A 19,602-nucleotide genomic window follows, 5' to 3' on the forward strand; every position below is an offset into this window, starting at 1 on the left:
AATAGAAAAATGATTAGGATGTGGTCCTCACCCCGAGGCAATTGCAAGCTAGTGAGGGAGAGAAGGCATGCTTGCAATTACAAACATCCACAATGCCATGCAGAAAAAGAACAACAGTAACAACCATGTGTGTCTGTTAGGCATGAAGCACAGTTCTAGGTACATTAACTATTTCACCTTAGATAAATTTCGTAGGAACACTGAAGGTTAGACATTATTTTTCTTCCTCTCTCTTTCTCCCTCTCTCCCTGTCCCTTTTTTTCTGAATGATCAAGCTGAGGTCAGACAGTTTTAGCAAAATATGCCTGCTCACACAGCTAGTGCAGGCCAGAGCCAGGCTTCAAACCCAACACTGTTTGATGTTGACGTTCATCGTCTTTTAAATAGAGACCATCTCTAGGAAAAGTACGAGACCCTCACCATTTATAGAATAACCCCCATGCCTGGCATTATTTGAATGTGTCACTTCAGCATCTCATTTAATCATCACTTGTTACCATGATTGCTATATGCCCATTTTTTAGCTAAAGAAACTGAAGATGAGCACCATTAAGTAACTTGACCCAGGGTATTTAATGGAATAATTTTCTTCCAATTTGGGTTGTTTGGGAAGGTATGATGGTAAAAAGTGAGATTTCATTGAATTTCCATGAATGTGGACATTCCACGTAGAAGGAGGGCATTCCAGACAGGGAAATGGTATTAGGAATGGCACAGAGATTGGAAAGTACTATGGAAATCTCAAGAGTGTGAACATTCTAGATTAGCTGAGCAAGGGTCATAATGTCCAGAAGCAGAAATTATGTTTAGTAAAGATATCATCAGATACATCAGGTAGAGGGTTTTGGACTGTTGCACTAGGCAACAGAGAGCCACTGTAAATTTTAGAGAGAGGAATAACTTTGATCAACCCATTATAGGATGAGTATTCTTTATATGAAAATCCAGAATACCTTGAAATTCAAAACCTTTTGAATGTCAACTTGATGCTCAAAAAGTTTTAGATTTCAGAGATGTTTGGATTAGGGATGGTCAATCCATAAAGTCTGCACAGATATTCCAAAACCTGAAAAACTCCAAAATCCAAAATGCTTGTGGACCCAAGCATTTCAGATAAGGGATGCTCAACCTGTATTACTGATCTTCTCACCTCCATATTTAAAGTCTCTGCTTCAAGATATAATGATTTCACACGTTAACATATACTTGTTAAGTGTCTCCAAGAACATGAATCCTTATAACTTTTATCTAAATATCTCATTGTTATTACCATTTTTAAAATAGGGAAGGGGCGCTTCAGTGACCTCCCAGAGAAGCAGAGTTTACTGTGCCTGCCCAAATCACCTTAACTTCTTACTTCTTGATACTGAAATCAAACAAAGACACAAAGTAAAAAAGGGGCAGGACTTTGTGCCTGGAAAAAGGCTCAGGTTATTTGGAACATTAATCTGAAGTCATTTCAAATTCACTGTAAAGTTATTGAGTAATTAAACTCCAGGGCAAAGACAGGTGGGTGGGAGAGAGGGGAAGGGGGAGAAAAAGACACTTTTGATTCCATTTCTACTAAGACTTAATTAAATATATTAGCAGTCCAGGGTCATCCTACTTCCCCCTTAATGTGATACATACAACAGAAAATGTGAATGTGAGGATTTTGTGCATTTAATGAGTATGGTTACAAGTGTTTTCTGCAGCCACACACCCTGTGGACTTAGAGAAGCTGGCAGTAACCCACACCATTTGTGTCCCTTCTCCCTGAATCTGTTTCCATGGCTGCCAAGCACTGGCTGCAGCCAGCCTTCCCTTGCCACTGTGCTGCCATCTCATGCCAAGCTCACTGTGCTTAAGGAGCAACTTCCAACCAGTGATCAATAAGAAATGAGGAGAAGCTTCTTGAATGGAAGTATCTGGCACCCCTCCCAGCTGGGCAAAGTCTGCATTCCAGTTGGCCTTCTTCATTGTATCAGGATCCAATTCAACAACTTTCACAGATGGTGTGTCTTAGAGCATTCCAGGCTCACAGAGGCTACTGAGTGGGTGATCAGGGGGCTTCAATCCCCAAAGCAGGCCAGAAAATAACATGGAACACCTAGAGTAAATCAGATGCTTGCTTCATAAACACTGCCTCAATTTTCACAACAATCTGAAAGTGTTCTCATTTCACAGATGAGAAGACTGAGACTTGAAGCTACTTGTTAAATAGCTTAACAGTGCACTCATGCCAAGTAAGGCCTTACCCAAGTCTGACCTACTCCTGGACCTTGTGGTCTTTCCATTTGGCCACATGCCTCCCCTGGGTCTATCTATTAGTCAGTCCCAAACATGGCTATAAATGACAATCTACTTGAGAAGAGATTTTGAAGTATACATCCTCAGGGTTCATCACAGTACTATTAAATATCTGTAGTACACATCTATCTATATCAATACATCTGTATCTATGCTATTAATCTAAAGCAGGGTTTCCCAACCATAGCACTACTGACATCTTGGGCCAGATAATTCTTTGTTTTAGGGGGCTGTCCTATATATTGTGGGATGATGAGAAACATCCTTGTATTTTATCCACTAGCTTACAAAAGCACTTCTCTATAGTGCAACAACCAAAAGTGTCCTCAGATTATTGTCAAATGCCCTGAGGAGGCAAAATCACCCCAAGACCAGACTCACATATGTAAAAAGCAGCTCAGGAAATGTGGAAAAGGGATATCCAAAGCTTTGCACTTATAAATCCCAGATCTAGATTAGGGTTTTTATATAAAAGGGTGTGAGAGGGGAAAAGGCAGATTCCAGAAGATAATAGGTGGAACATTCTTTTAACTTTCACATGCTAGTCTATGTGAACAATAGCTAATCTTTCTGAGTAAATGTGTTGTCATAAAAGCTTTCCAAAGATGGATACAATATATGTCCAAATAAGAAAAGAAGATGACATAAAATTCTACAAAACATGACACACACATGCACACACATTTTGTGTGTGCATGTGTGTGTGTGTGTATGTGTGTGTGTGTGTATATATATATATATTTTGAGACTAGGTCTCACTTAATTGTCAAGGTTGGCTTTGAACTTGGATTCTTCTGCCTTAGCCTCCCAAGTCTGAGATTACAGGCATGCACCACTGTGCCCAGATATTATTTGATTTTTTTAAACTGATATATCTACAAATTGGTTTATCCAAAATCATTAAAATTAGAGATAAAATGGGAACTCTAACTTCTAGTCACCAAATGGCTTTCTACCAGATCATGGTCCCCCTAAGCTTTCACAGGACATGCTTCTCTCAAATTTAACCACTGCTGTACATAATCCCCATCAAATCTAGTCTTTCTGTATTTCAGATGAGCACAAAATTCCATATAACCAACAAACTTTGGTAATCCAAAGTTTGTTGGTTATATGGAATATATATTAATTTATTTACTATATGTGTATTAAAAACAGATATCCTGTATCAACAGAACATTTTAGAATTTATTCCCAAATTTTTACCAGATCAGCTAAACATTTTTGCAGAATCACTGCAGATAGTTTAGTATCATTCCTCTTCAGAATGTGTTTCGACAGCACTAAGATCGCATACAGTGATGTAATATGTTACTCCAGGGTATATGAATATAAGAGCATTATTTTACAACAGTTTTAAAGAGCAGGTCTACTTTATAGAAGTTTGTCTAAATGACTGTTGGAAAGCATGCCAGTCTAGTGATTCATTTTATGTATTAATCCACGCTGCCTGACAAGTAGTTGCTAATACAGCACTTCTAACATTGATTCAAATTCCATAAAAGGCTTTTGGCTCATAAAAAATGCTGGCATGGCATTAGGATGGAGGTGTTCCATCTCTTGTCTATAGGAATTGAATAATGTGCCAAGTTCTGTTGGTGACCATAAGCATTTCTGAGAAGATAGGTATTACAATGATCAAATAAATGTGCAGATATTAAGGACACCCACATCCTCCCTGGGTTTCACTCCTTACCCCTCTAAATTAGAACAAAATGCTGAAAGAGACCCTTGAATAAAAAGTGATTGAGATATGTGACCATTATACCATTGTTTTCTCTCTTTCTCTTTACCTTCCTCGTTGTCTCCCTTTGTTTTTAACCCTCATTTAAGAAAGGAAGCTCTCCCTACCTTAACACAGGCGTGACAGTCATCACTGGGAAATAGCAAATCTCCTTCTATTCACTGAGGTAGTTAGTGCTGTGAGAAACAGAAATCTGATAGCTTCTTTCTGTCAGCATAAAATGAGAACATGACCTTGTCCTGAGAAACACCATCGAGTAATATTTTTCATAACTTCCATGTGGTGATGATCTAATAAGAATCTAAAAGTAATTAACTGGGTCTTTTTTAGCCAACCAAAGCCCTATTCAAATACACATTTTTATCAGGATTCTGAGGGAGCCATAAATTGGGGCATTTTGAAAAACTGGGATCTAATCCAGTCCATGATCTGATCAGGGTTCAGTGGTAATAATAAATTGGGACTATTAAAACTGGGAATCATTCCAACATTTTATTTTGCCCAAACCACAGGACCTAGCAAATTCTACTGCAAAAGACAGGGATCTACAGTGACGAGTAAAACCATGCTGAATTAATCATTTGTAGGTAATCATGCCAAAACATGGGTGTTTTCAACAGTTTAAATAGTGCCAGAGTTTAAGTTCAGTAAATAATTAATTATCAAGAGTCACTTGGCAAATTAAAGAAATCAACCTTCTGGTTACTTTAATAAAATATTCACTCTTTTAAGAATATAATGACAAACTCCTATCAATTTGTTTGTTGCTGTGGGTATTAGGAGTATAATGGGTATGCAGGTTACAACTAAAAATGTTAACACAGCTTGTAATACTTTTCCTTCTTAGACTACAATAAGCATCTTCATTTTTCAATCTGAACAAATGTTGGGTAAACTCTAGCCTTATTCTGGTTTTCATTTCAATTTCCAGTAACATAAAAGTCCTCCATAATTAAATAAAATGCTGAGAGGTTGGGAATAGATTTTCACCCACTTGAATTCTCAAACTATAAATGGTTTCTGAATGTTTTTATATCTCGAAGATGCATTTCGTTTATGTGGGGAACTTGCAGCTGCATAATTAAATCTTGGTTTGCCAAATATCAAAAACACATGTATTGATTTAAACTAAGGGAACAGGCCACAAGCAGCTCAGCTGATAAGGCAAGGGAGAAGCCTCTGCAGCTCTTGGAAGGCTTCCCGAAAAGGAAAGAAAACTAAGAACCTTGAATTCAGACACTGAAACCGATTAACTTTCCTAAACCTTAGTTTCACTCTCACTTAGGCATTCCGTTCAGGACAGTTGTCCACAACACGAGCCATATGTTTTCATACTTCTCAATGCTGAGGCTGGAGTCCTTGCCTGCCCTGCCCCCACCTCCTCATTTGTCCCGCTCAGGTTCTAATAAGATCTACAAAAGTGATGTTTAATGACTACAGCAAATATATCCCTGATAAACAAACACTGACATGGTGTAAGAGGAATAGGTGCTCTTGGATTACCTAACTCATGTTATGAAAGTTCTTCTTTCTTTTTGTTCCCAAGCTCAGTAAGAGGTTGCATTTATAAATTTTTATTGCGGGGTCAGTAATGTGAAACTTTAACGGAAGACAGACTTCAGTGTACTTTCTCCAGTACAATAATCCTAAATAAACGGGAGCAGGAGGAGGGAGTTGGAGGAGGCATAGTTTTCTTTAGCCAATCTCCACCTGATTTTTGAGGGTATTAAGAATACAAGTACTCTATAGGTCCAAGAATCGTACTGATTTCGTATTTTGCAGAAGGTTGCTAAGTCGGGTCTTGGAATTAAACAACGACAAAATGCATTTCCCAACATGTCAAAAAAAAAAAAAAATCTCTTGCTGTCAGCTTATTTACATAATCTCAATGTGTAGAAAATGTTAATTTAATTTAGCTTAACAAAATATTCCAGGAGATATAATCTTTGAATATAATATTGAGTTAATCTTTCTAGCAATGGATAAAGGCCTTTGAAACTAATGTTTTCTTATGGCAAATCTCACTGAAGCATGAACAAAAAGGATGAGTTTGTTTAATTCAGGACTTTGTTGCCTTGGACTGATTGACTTGTGTCAGGAGGGGACATATCATCAAGTCAAAAAATCAAATGCAAGACTAAGAAAATCCTACCCCACAGTCTTGAGCAAGAAGCTTGGTCGTATACCTGAGATAAGAAGAAGAATAGCATACACACTACCATGAGCCAATTCTATGTCACATTCAAGAAAGGTTGCTCTAGAAAACCCAAATTAAATGCTCTTATACTCAGCATTTAGATCTCGCTCAGACTATAACATCTGGGAAGGACTCTAGAGATCAGCTAAGGACAAATGCAGCACTAATGATGCACATGGATATTTTAGATGATATATGACTTAATGCATTTAATTGCATAAACTAATATTTTATTTATTTGAATATGTATACATATAATTAAGAAGGAAAGAAATATATCAGTGATTGAGGTTTATGAAATTCCAATATTTACCTGATGAACTAATCCTTTCTAAATGTATCCAGTGTCAACAAACTTACTGCTTCCTAATGCATTCTATTTTGGGGGATGTTTTCCCTTCTATTTATCCGAAGGGTATCTCTCTGAAATTAACATTCCACTAGTGTCTTCAAGTAAATAAACAAATGGGCAAATAAGCAAATAAATGAATAGATAAAGTAAAATGGGGTAAAAGGGTGCCAGAAGACAAATCTAATTGCTCTTCTATGTGAAGAAGAATTGCAATTTCTAATTGCTCTTCAAGCATGTGAAATCAACCATTTTGACTCTGTGAGCTCTTTGTCCCCAGGTCCTTCGATGTTTCTCATCAGACACGGATTTAGAGTTCCATTCTTTGTGTGAGGGAGAGCATAGGATATTCCAGGTGTCATCTGTGCAGTGTAAGATAGAAATTATTTTGTACATGAACTTCCAGTACAGATAGCCTAGGACTGGATTACGATTTGGCAGGCATATTGTCATGTTGACTCATGCTAAACTTACTCTCAACTAAAACCATCAGGCAAATTTTTCATATATTTGGTATTAAGTCAAACCTTCCACATCCTGTTTGTCTAGTTCATTTTTGGACGGAAACCCAAGACTTTACATTTATTCCTATTAACTTTTTTTATGTTTGATTTGTTCCATTGTTCCAGATGCTCTGTCATCATACATATTTTCAACCCCTGCAGTGTCTTGGCATTCACAATGCGATCAACAGGTCGCCACCCCTAATGTCAGTGCTTAGCAGGCAGGGGTTATAAATAAATTTTCAAGACAAATTTTATTTTTACAAGCTTATATTGATGGAATACTCATTGGCAATATTTGGGTACAATTTCTCATACACCTAACAATCCTTCTAAGGATATGTCACCTGGCATACTACATATTTCTCTGCATTATGCACAGGACATCATGAGACAATGCAATTCTGATATCTGGGAGAGTTCCCCTACAGTTTTTTAAGTATAGGGATTAGAATGGGGATTCTTCACTCTGTACTATTGACATTTGTGGTTGGTAATTCGTTGTGGAGGCTGGGGGCTGTCTGATTTTATTGTAGGAGGTGTAGAGCTTCTACCCAGTAACAAAGCAATAGTAACTCCCGTCCCACCACCTCCCTGCATTTACGACAATAAAAAATGTCTCTAGAGAGAAAAATAGAAGTTCATTGGATTAGACAAAGGCAAATGAAGGGAAGGGAGGGTGGATGGGAATATGAAAGACAGTAGAATGAATAGAACATAACTTTCCTTTGCTCATATATGAACGTACAACCAGTGCAGCTCCACATTGTGTACCACCATAAGAATGGGATCCTAATTGGAATGGGTCTTACTCCATGTATGTATAATATGTCAAAATACACTCTACTGTCATGTATCTAAAAATAACAAATTAAAAAATGTCTCTAGATATAGCCAAACATCCCTTGGAGGCAAAACTATCTTTTCCCATTAAAAATCACTTTCTAGACTATGCATACTTCCAATAGCTAGTAACCCAATCCACCTGTTAGGACTATCATTGATCTTTTCTTAGGCATAGCTACAAAACAAAACAAAATAAAACTGTTCACAAATAACACCAAAACAGTCCCACATCAGGAATTAGATATGCAGAATAACTAAAATAAGATAGGAAATTATGGGGAAAATAAGAAGGATAATATTTCCTAAAATTTGGAGTTTTCACATGAATCCTATGTTAAAACAGTTACAGAAAAATTGAATCTTCGATAGGAATTGTATGACTTTAAAAAAGTCATCTATAAAGGCTTTTATTTTTTTAACCTGGATACTCATCAAAGTATTATTTGAAGCAGTGAAAAATATAAATGAATTAGTTGTTTGACAGTGAGAGACAACTAATTTATTATTTGTTGATTTCATAGAATATTAGGCAGTGGCAAGATGATAATTGTGAATTATTAATAGCATGGGGAAATATTTGCAAAATAATGCTATGAAAAAAGCAAGTCATTTTGTGTATAGTAGAGCAATCAAGTTTTCAAGGACATATATGCATAGAGAAAGGATCATGAAAACATTAATAGTGACTATGGGATTATGATATGAGAATTATTTATAACTTAAAGTCTTTATACTTTTTTATAAGTTGTGGTTTGAATCTGAACTGTCCCTCAGAGGCCGTGTGTGAAAAGGCTTGGTTGTCAGCTTGTGGTGGTATTGAAGGTAAGGCCTGTTGGAGGATGTAGGGGGCTGGGAGTGTGCCCTTGTAGGAGATATTGGGACTCTGATCCCCTTCTCTCTTTCCCCATTCCCCTCCGCTCCCCCATCTCTCCCTCTCTTGGCACCATGAGGTGAGCAGCCCTGCTCCACCACATGGTCCCCACCATGACATTCTGTTTACCACAGGCTCAGAAACAATGGAGTCAAACAAATGACCATGGACTGAGACCCCTGAAGTTGTGAGTCAAAATAAACCTTTCTATTAAATTGTTTTACTCAGACATTTAATCACAGCAAATGGAAAGCTGACAAACACGTTTCCAAAATGTTCTTAATAAGCTCATATTCTCTTGTAAGTGTGTGTGTGTGTGTGTGTGTGTGTGTGTGTGTGAGAGAGAGAGAGAGAGAGAGAGAGAGAGAGAGAGAGAGAGATGATTCTAGAAAAAAATGACCCATATTTGGTTAAGTAAGAGAGTAGTGGCAAGGGTTCTTCACTTGTTTACAGAAGAGTGCGACAGTGAGGTAGGATACTTTAGAGAGGGAACATGAAAAAAGATGACAATATTTGTAGACTGGGTCACTTGCTTTCCTTAGGGGAAAAAAGTCTGTACATAATTCTCATAAAATAAGAGGTGTTTTTTTTTTTTTTTTTTTTTTTAATATTCTGGCTTCATCCTGTCCCTCCAAACCAGTGGTTCTCAGACTTTAGGATGCTGAGGAGTCCCCTTGGGTTTATCCATTAAAGTTTCCTGGGCTCCAACTCCTGAGATTCTGATTCTGCACATCAGCTATGGGGGCTCAGGAGTTTCCATTTTTAACAAGCTCCTCTAGGGACTCAATCTGACACAGGTGGTCCCTGGACCACATTTTTAGAAACACTGCTATAATCAGCCATGTGGCTTGATTTCGGTATTTTTATGCCTCTATGTTCAACAATTTCTTCCTGGTTATGCACTGAAAAGAACTCCAGTGGTTATGCTGATAATTGACTCTTTGAAATAATGATCTATTTATTACATTTGCCAATCTCTGTGTTGTAAATATTCTCACCATGGTCCATTTCAAGCTACAATGATTTAACAACTAGTTCAGAAAACTCTTGGAAGTTTAACAATTGGCTGGCAATATATATATATATATATATATATATATATATATATATATATATATTTAAAAAGAGTATGCTAATAATAAACTATTATTTTACCTATGACAACTGGGATGGAACAAGTAAGCAATAGAATAGCTTGAGTTGTTCAAGGAAACCACTTTCCAATGTATTAGGAAAAAAAGAAGTGCGATAATAGCTTTTATTACTCTTTCCTATTTGATTCTATTTTTCCATAACCATACCATGAAGAGTGATACACTCAGTGAGTTCTTTGAGAGTTGTGAATTGCTTTCCTATGGATGATGGAGAGCCAAGGAACAGAACTCTGGGATTGGGAACAATGCCAAATGTTCAGCCTCCACCTCCACCCTCCATGGCCCTGTTGAAATGTCCTGGGTCATTAATTCTATAGCACCCAACCATAAAATCAACTCCTTCAACTTCTTCCTGTAGCACATGATTGAGACAATGTTGTCTCTAGGAAACCCCTTTCAGATGTGTTTTATGTGTTCGTCTGTGGGAAGTGGCCTAAGTGGGGGCGAATAGTATAGTTCTTTCAGTATTTTGACCAAACGTATTTTAAGAAAATTGGACCTGAAGCCTATATAGTCAGCTGAGGTGAATTTACAGCCCTGCTTTTAAGAACAAAACTCCCTCAGGCACCTGCTTCCTAAAAGCAAAACCAGAAAGGAAATGAACTCTTGCTTAAAGACAACCCACCTTATTTTATGGGTTATCAATTTTCTGGTTGGCACACAGTTCCCCATCTACTAAGAGGTTTTTGCCCCCCATCTCAAGCAAGTACTGAGCTGCAAAAAAAATGGTCAAGTCTGCATTCTGGTAAAGGGCTCAGTTTCCTGAAGATGAGACACGGGTCACGAAAGCAAAGTCAGGGGAACAGCAAAGATCTATGATGCAGGCTTACCTCGAAGATGTCTTTGCCAATACATGCATTAAAATTGGAGCCTGAATTACATTTTACATTACAGGATTACTGAATCTTGGGCTATGATGGAGAATATATTTCTTGTCTTTGGGGTGGCTCTGTCAGGTGGATAGTCAACAACAATGTAAAACACTTGATTTCCTTTTAACTGCTCTGGTGACCCTGGAACTGAGCTTATCAACCTCTCAAAAATGAGAAAGAACTAAATAGCTTTCCCCCCCTCAATATTGATAAAGTCGGCCTTTTCCATGAAAACAGACTACAAGATAGGGGTCAGAGGGTAAGAATAGATACTCTTAGACTCCCGTGTGCCAGAAAACACAATAAATAGATGTGATTTTCTTAGCACACATAGTAGACCGATTAGATAAATATAAGAACCGATCTTTAAAAACTACAAGACCTAAATAAGCAAGTGAAAAGATGAATAAATCTAACTGCCATATAATGAAGTCAGAATCAAAGGCTTAAAATTATATGCTAGCTTTTTCATAATCTCCATCTTTTTCCAAGCTTTATTTAGTTGGGAAGGCAAAGAATTTTCAGGAGAAATATGAATATTCAATTACATGTTTCAAAATCAGACATTTACACATCCACTTGGGGTAAGTGCCAGAGTTAACATCAAAGATATGTGAAGGACCTCTTGTCCAAATGGAACATTAAGCTCCTCAAATAGGAGAATTCAGCCCTTGCAAACTGTCATTATTTCAGCAAATGAAGCCGGCCCTTTAACAGATGGGCAACATACTTTTCAGCTTGCTGATAGCCTAATAAAAGACAGTGGCTTTTTTTTTGAAAAATGAAGGACATGTATTTCTCAAATTACACTATCCAAACGGATTGAGCAGAATAAAATTAAGAAGGCATACAACAGCCCGACGGAAATTAGGAACAGACTATGGGAACTTGATGGTCATAAATATCAATATCAAAACGATCTTTGCATTCAGAGAAGAAAAAGAAAGAAAGAAACAAACAAAAACAGGTTCATTGTTTAAACCACAAGGAAAACGGGCATTGACATAGTCAAAACTGGGAGCAACGGATTATGGAATTATAGGCACTGATGTAATAAAAATGCAAAATTAATTTCTTCTCAAAAATATAATTAAAATTCCCCAGAAAGGCAGGTTGGTTTTATGTCAGCTGTGTTTTTTTTATATGAGTTGACCTGTGTGTTTCTTAAAGGAAAAGAAAATCTCTCGAGTGGATTGTTTCAATAACCGAATGAAACACAGAACACAGACTCCAACCAAACAGGGCTCGACCCTCCTGCTCACCGTTCTCGCTCTTCTTTCATTCTCTCCAGCTCTTCTTCTCTCAGGTTCCCGGGCTTCAGAGTGCCTTTCTGGTCAGCCTTTCCGCCCTTGTCTTCTTTCTTCTTTCCAAATCTAGTGAGAGACATGGAGACGTTAACAATATTCAGTTGCTTTTGTGGCAAATGTGAGATATATGTGAGATGCGTTTGTTGGGCCATAATTCTTTATTGTAATGAGATCAGTTTGCATGAGATGGAGACAAAATAATGAAAGCAGAAACATAATATAGTTACTGGATTCCTCTCTTTCTCTCTTTTTTCTTCTTTTAAACTCAGATATTTATTACGCATCAAGTGCAGTATCACGTGATTAAGAGTGATCATTTTGAACTATTAATTCAATAGAGTGAAAAACGGAGTGATTATTGTTCATGTATGACTATATATTGACCCGTTTTCTACACAGGCCCCTACAGCACCAACGCCATTATCATTTAAGGTTAAATTCACAGGAGTACATAATGAGGGGGCAGCAAGGGACCTCACTGAACACCTAATTCAGTGAAGAACCGAAAGCTCTGGGGGGGTTTTGAACCTCCCAAGACCTCCTGCTGGCCTGTGACAGAGCTGGGATTAGAGCTTGATTGCCTCCTGCCCCTCTTTCCTTCGGCCCCTTTCACTCTCTAATGTAGCCCAGGCTTCCCAAGAGGGCTCCAGGGTAGTATGCTTGGTGTCTGGGTAGTTAAACGTGCACAGCAGCAATCATGATGCTTTATAAGAACACAGTGTTTTCTCAGCACGTTTAGGAAAATGGAAACTGCACAGTTGAAATGGAAAACAAAGCTGCAATTAAATTATTAGTAGGAGACACTTGTATGTGACAGGCATTTTCCCCCAATAGATGATGTTTTCTCCAGATGCAATCCCCCACAGTCTTGATACCAACACACGTGAAAAAAGAGAATGTCTGGTTGCTCTACTAATAATGAGGGTTGGGGGAGATCACTCAATTATGCACTTTCTCCAGTTAAAGATTTTTAAACCTGTGAAAACACCATTTATTTCTTTTTTCTTATTAAATAGGAGCAGATTTTAACTCTGTGTATCTGTACATATATAGCTCTAGCCCTATCTATACACTTGTCCATCTGTTCTCCCATCTATCTCTTCCTTCCTGTTTACATCTATCTATCTATCTATCTATCTATCTATCTATCTATCTATCTTTTATCTATCATCTATCTACCATCCTTGTACTATCTATATATTCTTTTCTCACTATCTACTTCTCTCTCTCTCTCTCTCTCTCCTCTCTCTCTCTCTCCCTCTCTCTCTCTCTCTCTCTTCTCTCCTCTCCTCTCCTCTCCTCTCCTCTCCTCTCCTCTCCTCTCCTCTCCTCTCCTCTCCTCTCCTCTCCTCTCCTCTCTCTCTCTCTCTCTCTCTCTCTCTCTCTCTCTCTCTCTCTCTCTCTCTCCCTCTCTCTCCTGGGAGATTTTAAAATTAGAAGTGTCTGGGCTAACCTTACTCCCCACCTCCTTCTGATACATACATAGGACATTAGAATCTCTTTACATGAGAATCTAACATACATTTTAAAGAAAGTGCTATACTCTAACCAGAATAATAGAAGAATCACGAAACTATCTGTTTCTGTCTTCTTTGGAATCCTAATAAAAGTAGACAGATATTTGTATCTTTCTGGAATGTGCTTGAGTCATAGCAGAGGTTGTTGGTTAACTGATAACCCTGAGCATCACACCTGGAAGATGCCATTGCTAATATTCATAATCCTGCTGTTATCCCAGTACAGATTGCATCCTGCGCTCCCTAGAAGTCTCTCCTGGTCTTGACTCTTTTGCCTATTTCTCAATTTGCAATTTAAGTTAGCAAGTTCTCTCTCATGAATTTTCCTCCCACCTACCTTTACTTCTACTGCAGTTCTTCTGCTAGATTCAGTGTAGCCTTGGAACCTGCTTCATCAACTATAAGCTCTGACTTCACCCTATGACCTCTAAATCTCAGGCATCTTTTTACCTCCTCTTTCTTTTCTTTTTTTCTTTTTCTTTTTTTTGCCTCTCTTTCTCAATTCATTTTTTGTTTCGTTTCACAAAAGCAACAACCTGATATTATTTATAGAAGTAACTAGGGAACAGAGGGAAAATAAAGACCAAAAATATATCTATAAGAGTATAAGCTTTCAAATACATTCAGATCTGCTGATACATTAAAGACCACTCCTGAGCCTACAAAGCAGGAGATAACTAAATCTTTGCACAAACACATCCTGTAGCTTTCCAGACTCATGCAGAAGAGTCTTAGGGAACATCATTTTTACTCTAAATACATTTATGGGAGAAATTAGTACTATAGTACATCGCTTAGATAAATAATTCTCTCAAATGCCATTGAATATAATAATATTTGGATAAAAATTCAAAATTGTGGGGAGTCAGGGTAGAAATAATGGCAAAAATGTTACCAAAGCTATAGATACTAGGATACTCCATGTCCTGTATATTTTACTCTAAATTTGGAGGTTTGTGTTTTTTGAGATACAAGTAGCATTGTTTTTGAAGAATAAAATTTGCCTATTCATACTCTACATTGATCCTTATTGCCATGTCCCATAAACAGTTTTTCCTTCTGGCACCTAAGATATTTCACTTTTACTGCAGTTCAAAAATAGCTTGCCATGCCTCCACCATAGTGAAATGTGTTTGATAAAGAAAATATTAGTTTTAGCCAAGCATGGTGACACACACCTGTAATCCCAGAGAGCAAAGCTGGTAAAAGGAAGCAAACTGATTCTTTCCTCTGATGTCTCATGTCTCAGAAATTGGGGGCTGGGGTTGTAGCTTAGTGGTAGAGTGCTCGCCTAGCACACATGAGGCACTGGGTTCGCTCCTCAGCACCTCATTAAAAAGAAAAATGAAATAAAGATATTGTGTGTCCACCTACAACTAAAATATATATAGTATTATATATATATATAAATGGGCTGGGAATGTGGCAAAATGGTAAGCGCCCCTGGATTTCAATCCCCAGTACCAAAGTCAGGGGGACAGGGGGAGAAAGGAATAAAATATTAGTTTTAAGTTGATTCTACAAGTATGGGTTTTCTTTTCTTTTTTTTTTTTTTTAATCTAGCAAGAACCATCAATAAGTTGGGCTGGGGATGTGGCTCAAGTGGTATTGCGCTCGCCTGGCATGGGCGGGGCGCTGGGTTCGACCCTCAGCACCACATACAAATAAAATAAGGATGTTGTGTCCACCGAAAACTAAAAAATAAATATTAAAAAATTCTCTGTCTCTCCTCTCTCTCTTAAAAAAAATAAATAAAATAAACCAAAAATCCTCAACAAAATATTTTTTAAAAAAAGTACCATCAATAAGTCAACAACTTTCAGAAATATTATAAATGTTTTGATTTAAAGTTCATGACCTTTCATTAAATTTTCAATTAATAAGGGCAGAAATTGCTGTAAAATTTATTTTGTTGAAGAGAATGGCTACCAGTTACCTTATTTCGTAAACCTTAGGTAGATTTAAGAACAGAATCATGAAATAATTTTCAAAAGGATTGCCCACTCTGTTAATATGAGGAGAGACCTAGAGAAGCTAACTGGGATCTATTTCTGAGTGTACTGACGTGTTTCTCCAATTTTGCAGTCAGATGACTTTGTCATCGAGGTAGTAGTGGGGAGTGGCAGTTAGGGGCATCAGAGGAAAGAACCAGTTGGCTTCCTTTTACTAGCCTTTGTTCTCCTTTCTTAGCAACCCTTTTGGGGGCCACACCACAGTCATCCTCACTTCCCTGAAATAAAGAAAAGAGACTTGGGAGGTTCATCTCCCCATTAGCTATTTTTGGGAGGAAAGTTATGGGGACCCTGACTGGCTACAATTACAGCTCTGCCCTCCAGGGTTTCCAACATCCCCTGCATTCCATGCCTCCCATTATCTATTACCTCAGAAATTTGAGGGTTGACCACTCTGGGGGAGGTGCCTTAAGGAAATTGCTTACAGGTCAACCTTGCTTTATATAAAAGATATTTTCCTGAAAAACTCTGTGCAAACATATGGTTTCAATCAATAAAATCTTATTTTACATGTACCTGGGTAGCCTGTTTATAGGATCTTATGATGGATCTTCTGGTAAAGTAGAAAAATCACCTTTCAACATATTCTTTATGTAAATTCAGATTTTCATGAATTATAAATATGCTTGAAACACCTGCCCCTGTTTCTAGAGAGGTCATATAAAACAGCTTCACAGAAAACTTTCCCTCCCTTTTTCCCTCCTTCTTTTTGTTTCCTTCCTCCTTCCCTCTTTTCTTTTCTTTTCTTTCTTCTTCCTTTCATTTATTCATTTAAAAATATTGATTAGGCATCTTCTATGTGTCAGAGAGTCAGAGGCACTGGGTATAGGTTTGTTTTAGTCAACTTTTTGGCCACTGTGATTAAAGGAACTAACCAGAACAATTTTAGAGGAGGAAAAGTTTACTTGGGGGCTCATGGTTTCAGAGGTCTCAAACCATAGACAGCAGGTGCCTTTCCTTGGGGCTGGAGGTGAGGAGGAGCATCATGGTGGAAGAGTGTGGCAGTGGGAAGCAGCTCACTCTGTGATCAGGAAGCAGAGAGAGACTCCACTCCCTAATACAAAATACATACAACATAGCTACTGAACAGCCTCCTCCAGACCCATCCCACCTGCCTCTGGCTACCACTCAGTTAACCCCATCAGGAATGAATCCACTGATTAGGTTAAGGCTGTAACCCAATCATTTCTCCTCTAAAACTTCTTACATTATTTCACATGAGTTTGGGGGGGGGATGCCACTTCAAAACCATAAAAAGGCTCATACTGGTTTGAGATGCAAACTACATACAATCTTCATAGAATTTACACTCTAACAGAGCACTCACCAAACAAGCATAAATATAAAATCACAAATTGTGAAAGTGCTAAGACTATTGTCGTGGGAGAGACACCAATGGAGAATTGATAATAGGGGAAGGCTCAATAAGGAAAAATAATTTAAACTGAGACTACAAGGGTGAGAGGCTCCAGACAAGCAGGACAGGTGAAAAGCTCACAGGAGGAGGAAGTAGCAAATGTGCTTGGTCTTCCAAGTGGTGAAAGAAGGCCAGGTGGTTATGTCCAGGAGAGCAGAGGGGAGACACAGATGGATGGGAAAGTCATGGACTGCAGGTGTGAGAAGCTTGGGGTATAGTTTAAGAGTCATGGTAGATCATTTCTCAGTGATTTAAGGCCACAGAGAAACCAAGTGAGAAAACTGGTAAACTTAAAGAGAAACAGAGGAGTAACCAAGACATTTTGAGAAGAAGTCATAAAGTGTCATGAGAATGTTTAAAAGAATGTTGTTTGATGAAGTTAAAAAAGCAGTAAATAAAAAGCAAAATAAGCAAATGCACTAAGCTGATTGGGGACTACTGCAGGAGAGTGGGTAGAGAAATGGCTGTTGAGGACAGAGAAGACAGTGATTTGGAAATGGTTATTCAATTGAAAGGCAGCAAAAAGTTCAATTTTAAATATAAATGATTTACAAAAATCAATAGCTTTCCCATACATCAGTAATAAATCTGCTGAGAAAGAAACCAGAACAATTTTATTTACAATGTCCTCAGAAAAAAAATACAATGCCTAGGAATAAGCCTAACCAAGAAGGTGAGAGCCCTCTACAACTAACATTATAGAACACTAAAGAAAGAAACTGAAGAAGACACTAGAATACAGAAATACCTACCATATTCATAGATAGACATAATTATTATTGTTAAAATGGCCACATTACCAAATGCAATGTATAGACTTAATGCAATCCCCATCAAAATACCAATGACAGTCTTCACAGAACTAGAAAAAAAGTCTAAAAATTCATACAGAATAAAAGACCCAGAATAGCCAAAGAAATTTTAAGGGGAAAAAAAATCAACATCCAACTTATTCAACTTTAAATTATGTTATAGATAATATGAGGATACTAATTCACAATAAGGTGGAGGGCACTAGGGAGGAGTAGTATTACCTTAGATTAGGTAGAGGGAAGTGATGGGAGGGAAGAGGAGAGGTTGTGGGGATAGGAAAGATAATAGAATGAAACATAATTTATTACTGTATGTATATATGTGACTGCATGACCAATATGATTCTGCAACATGTACACTCAGAAAAATGAGAAATTACATCCCACCTATATATATCAAAGTGCATAAATGCATTCTACTTTCATGTATAACTAATTAAAACAAATTTTTTTTTTTTAAAAAAATTATACCACAGAGCTCTAGTTAAAAAAACTGCATGGTATTAGCGTAAAAACAGACACACAGATTAATGGAGTAGAAGATACAGTGACAAACCCACAGAGATACAATCATATGATCCTTGACAAAGGTGCTAGACACATACATTTTAGAAAAGACAGCATTTTTAACAAGTGGTGCTTGGAAAACCAGATATCCACATGTAGAAGAATGAAACTAAATTTATATCTCTCACCCTGCACAAAAGTAAACTCAAAATAGATCAAACTCCTAGGAATTAGACCAGAAATTTTGCAAACACTATTAATAAAATATAGGGTCAACACTAATAATATGTGCAGATAATGAAGCTCAGGAAATAATACCAAGAATTAATAAATGAGATGACAACAAATTTAAAAAGCAAAAGAAATAATTAAAATGTAAAAATAGAATCTATAGAATGGAAGAAAATCTTTGCCAGCTCCTCTTCTATCAGAGGATTAATATCTAGAATATATAAAGAAGTCAAGGACTTACCACCCCAAATCCCAAATAACTCAATCAATAAATGGACAAATGAACTAAAGAGACATTTCTCAAGAGAATACAAATGGACAATCAATACATGAAAAAATGTTCATCATGTTAGTAATTAGGGAAATGCAAATCATAACTACACTGAGGTTTTATCTTATCCCAGTTAGAATGAGTTGTTAAGAATACAAATAATAATAAATACTGGCAAGGATGTATGTAAAAAGAAACACTTTTACACTGCATTTGGGAATGTAAATTAGCACAATTACTGTGTTTACCATATGACCAGGTTATACCCATATTCAGGATTATCCTGAAGTACAAAAGTCATCACACTATAACAATGCATGCATGACCATATTTACAGCAGCACAATTCACAATAGTTAAATTATAGAAACTGCCTAGGTGTCCATTACTGAACAAATGGATAAAGAAAACATGATATTTACACACAGTGGAGTTTAATTCAGCCACAAATAAGAGTGAACTTACATCGTTTGCAGGAAAATGGATGGAACTTGAGAGCATGATGTTAAGCAAAAGGAATCAAACTCAGAATGCTAAAGGTTGCATGTTTTCTCTCACTGTGGAAGCTAGAGAGGGAAAATAAAAAAGTGTGTGTGTGTGTGTGTGTGTGTGTGTGTGTGTGTGTGTGTTTGTACTTCATAAAAATAGAAAGGAGATCTGTAGAATAGAGGAAGGGGCCCTAAGAAGGGAGTAGAGAGGTACTG

The 19,602-nt window shown here is 37.4% G+C and overlaps 1 protein-coding gene across 1 annotated transcript in view; it reads right to left on the minus strand.

Moving 5' to 3' along the window:
* Pard3b (par-3 family cell polarity regulator beta) overlaps nucleotides 1-19,602 on the minus strand; it is a 978,419-nt gene that overhangs the window by 181,109 nt on the left and 777,708 nt on the right. The window contains exon 19 of the mRNA XM_076865584.2: nucleotides 12,088-12,198. Within this exon, the coding sequence (XP_076721699.2) occupies nucleotides 12,088-12,198 (111 nt within the window). The remainder of the gene's footprint in view (nucleotides 1-12,087; nucleotides 12,199-19,602) is intronic.

The sequence above is a fragment of the Callospermophilus lateralis genome, chromosome 9 (assembly GCF_048772815.1).
Source record: "Callospermophilus lateralis isolate mCalLat2 chromosome 9, mCalLat2.hap1, whole genome shotgun sequence".
In the NCBI taxonomy this organism is placed as follows: domain Eukaryota; kingdom Metazoa; phylum Chordata; class Mammalia; order Rodentia; family Sciuridae; genus Callospermophilus; species Callospermophilus lateralis.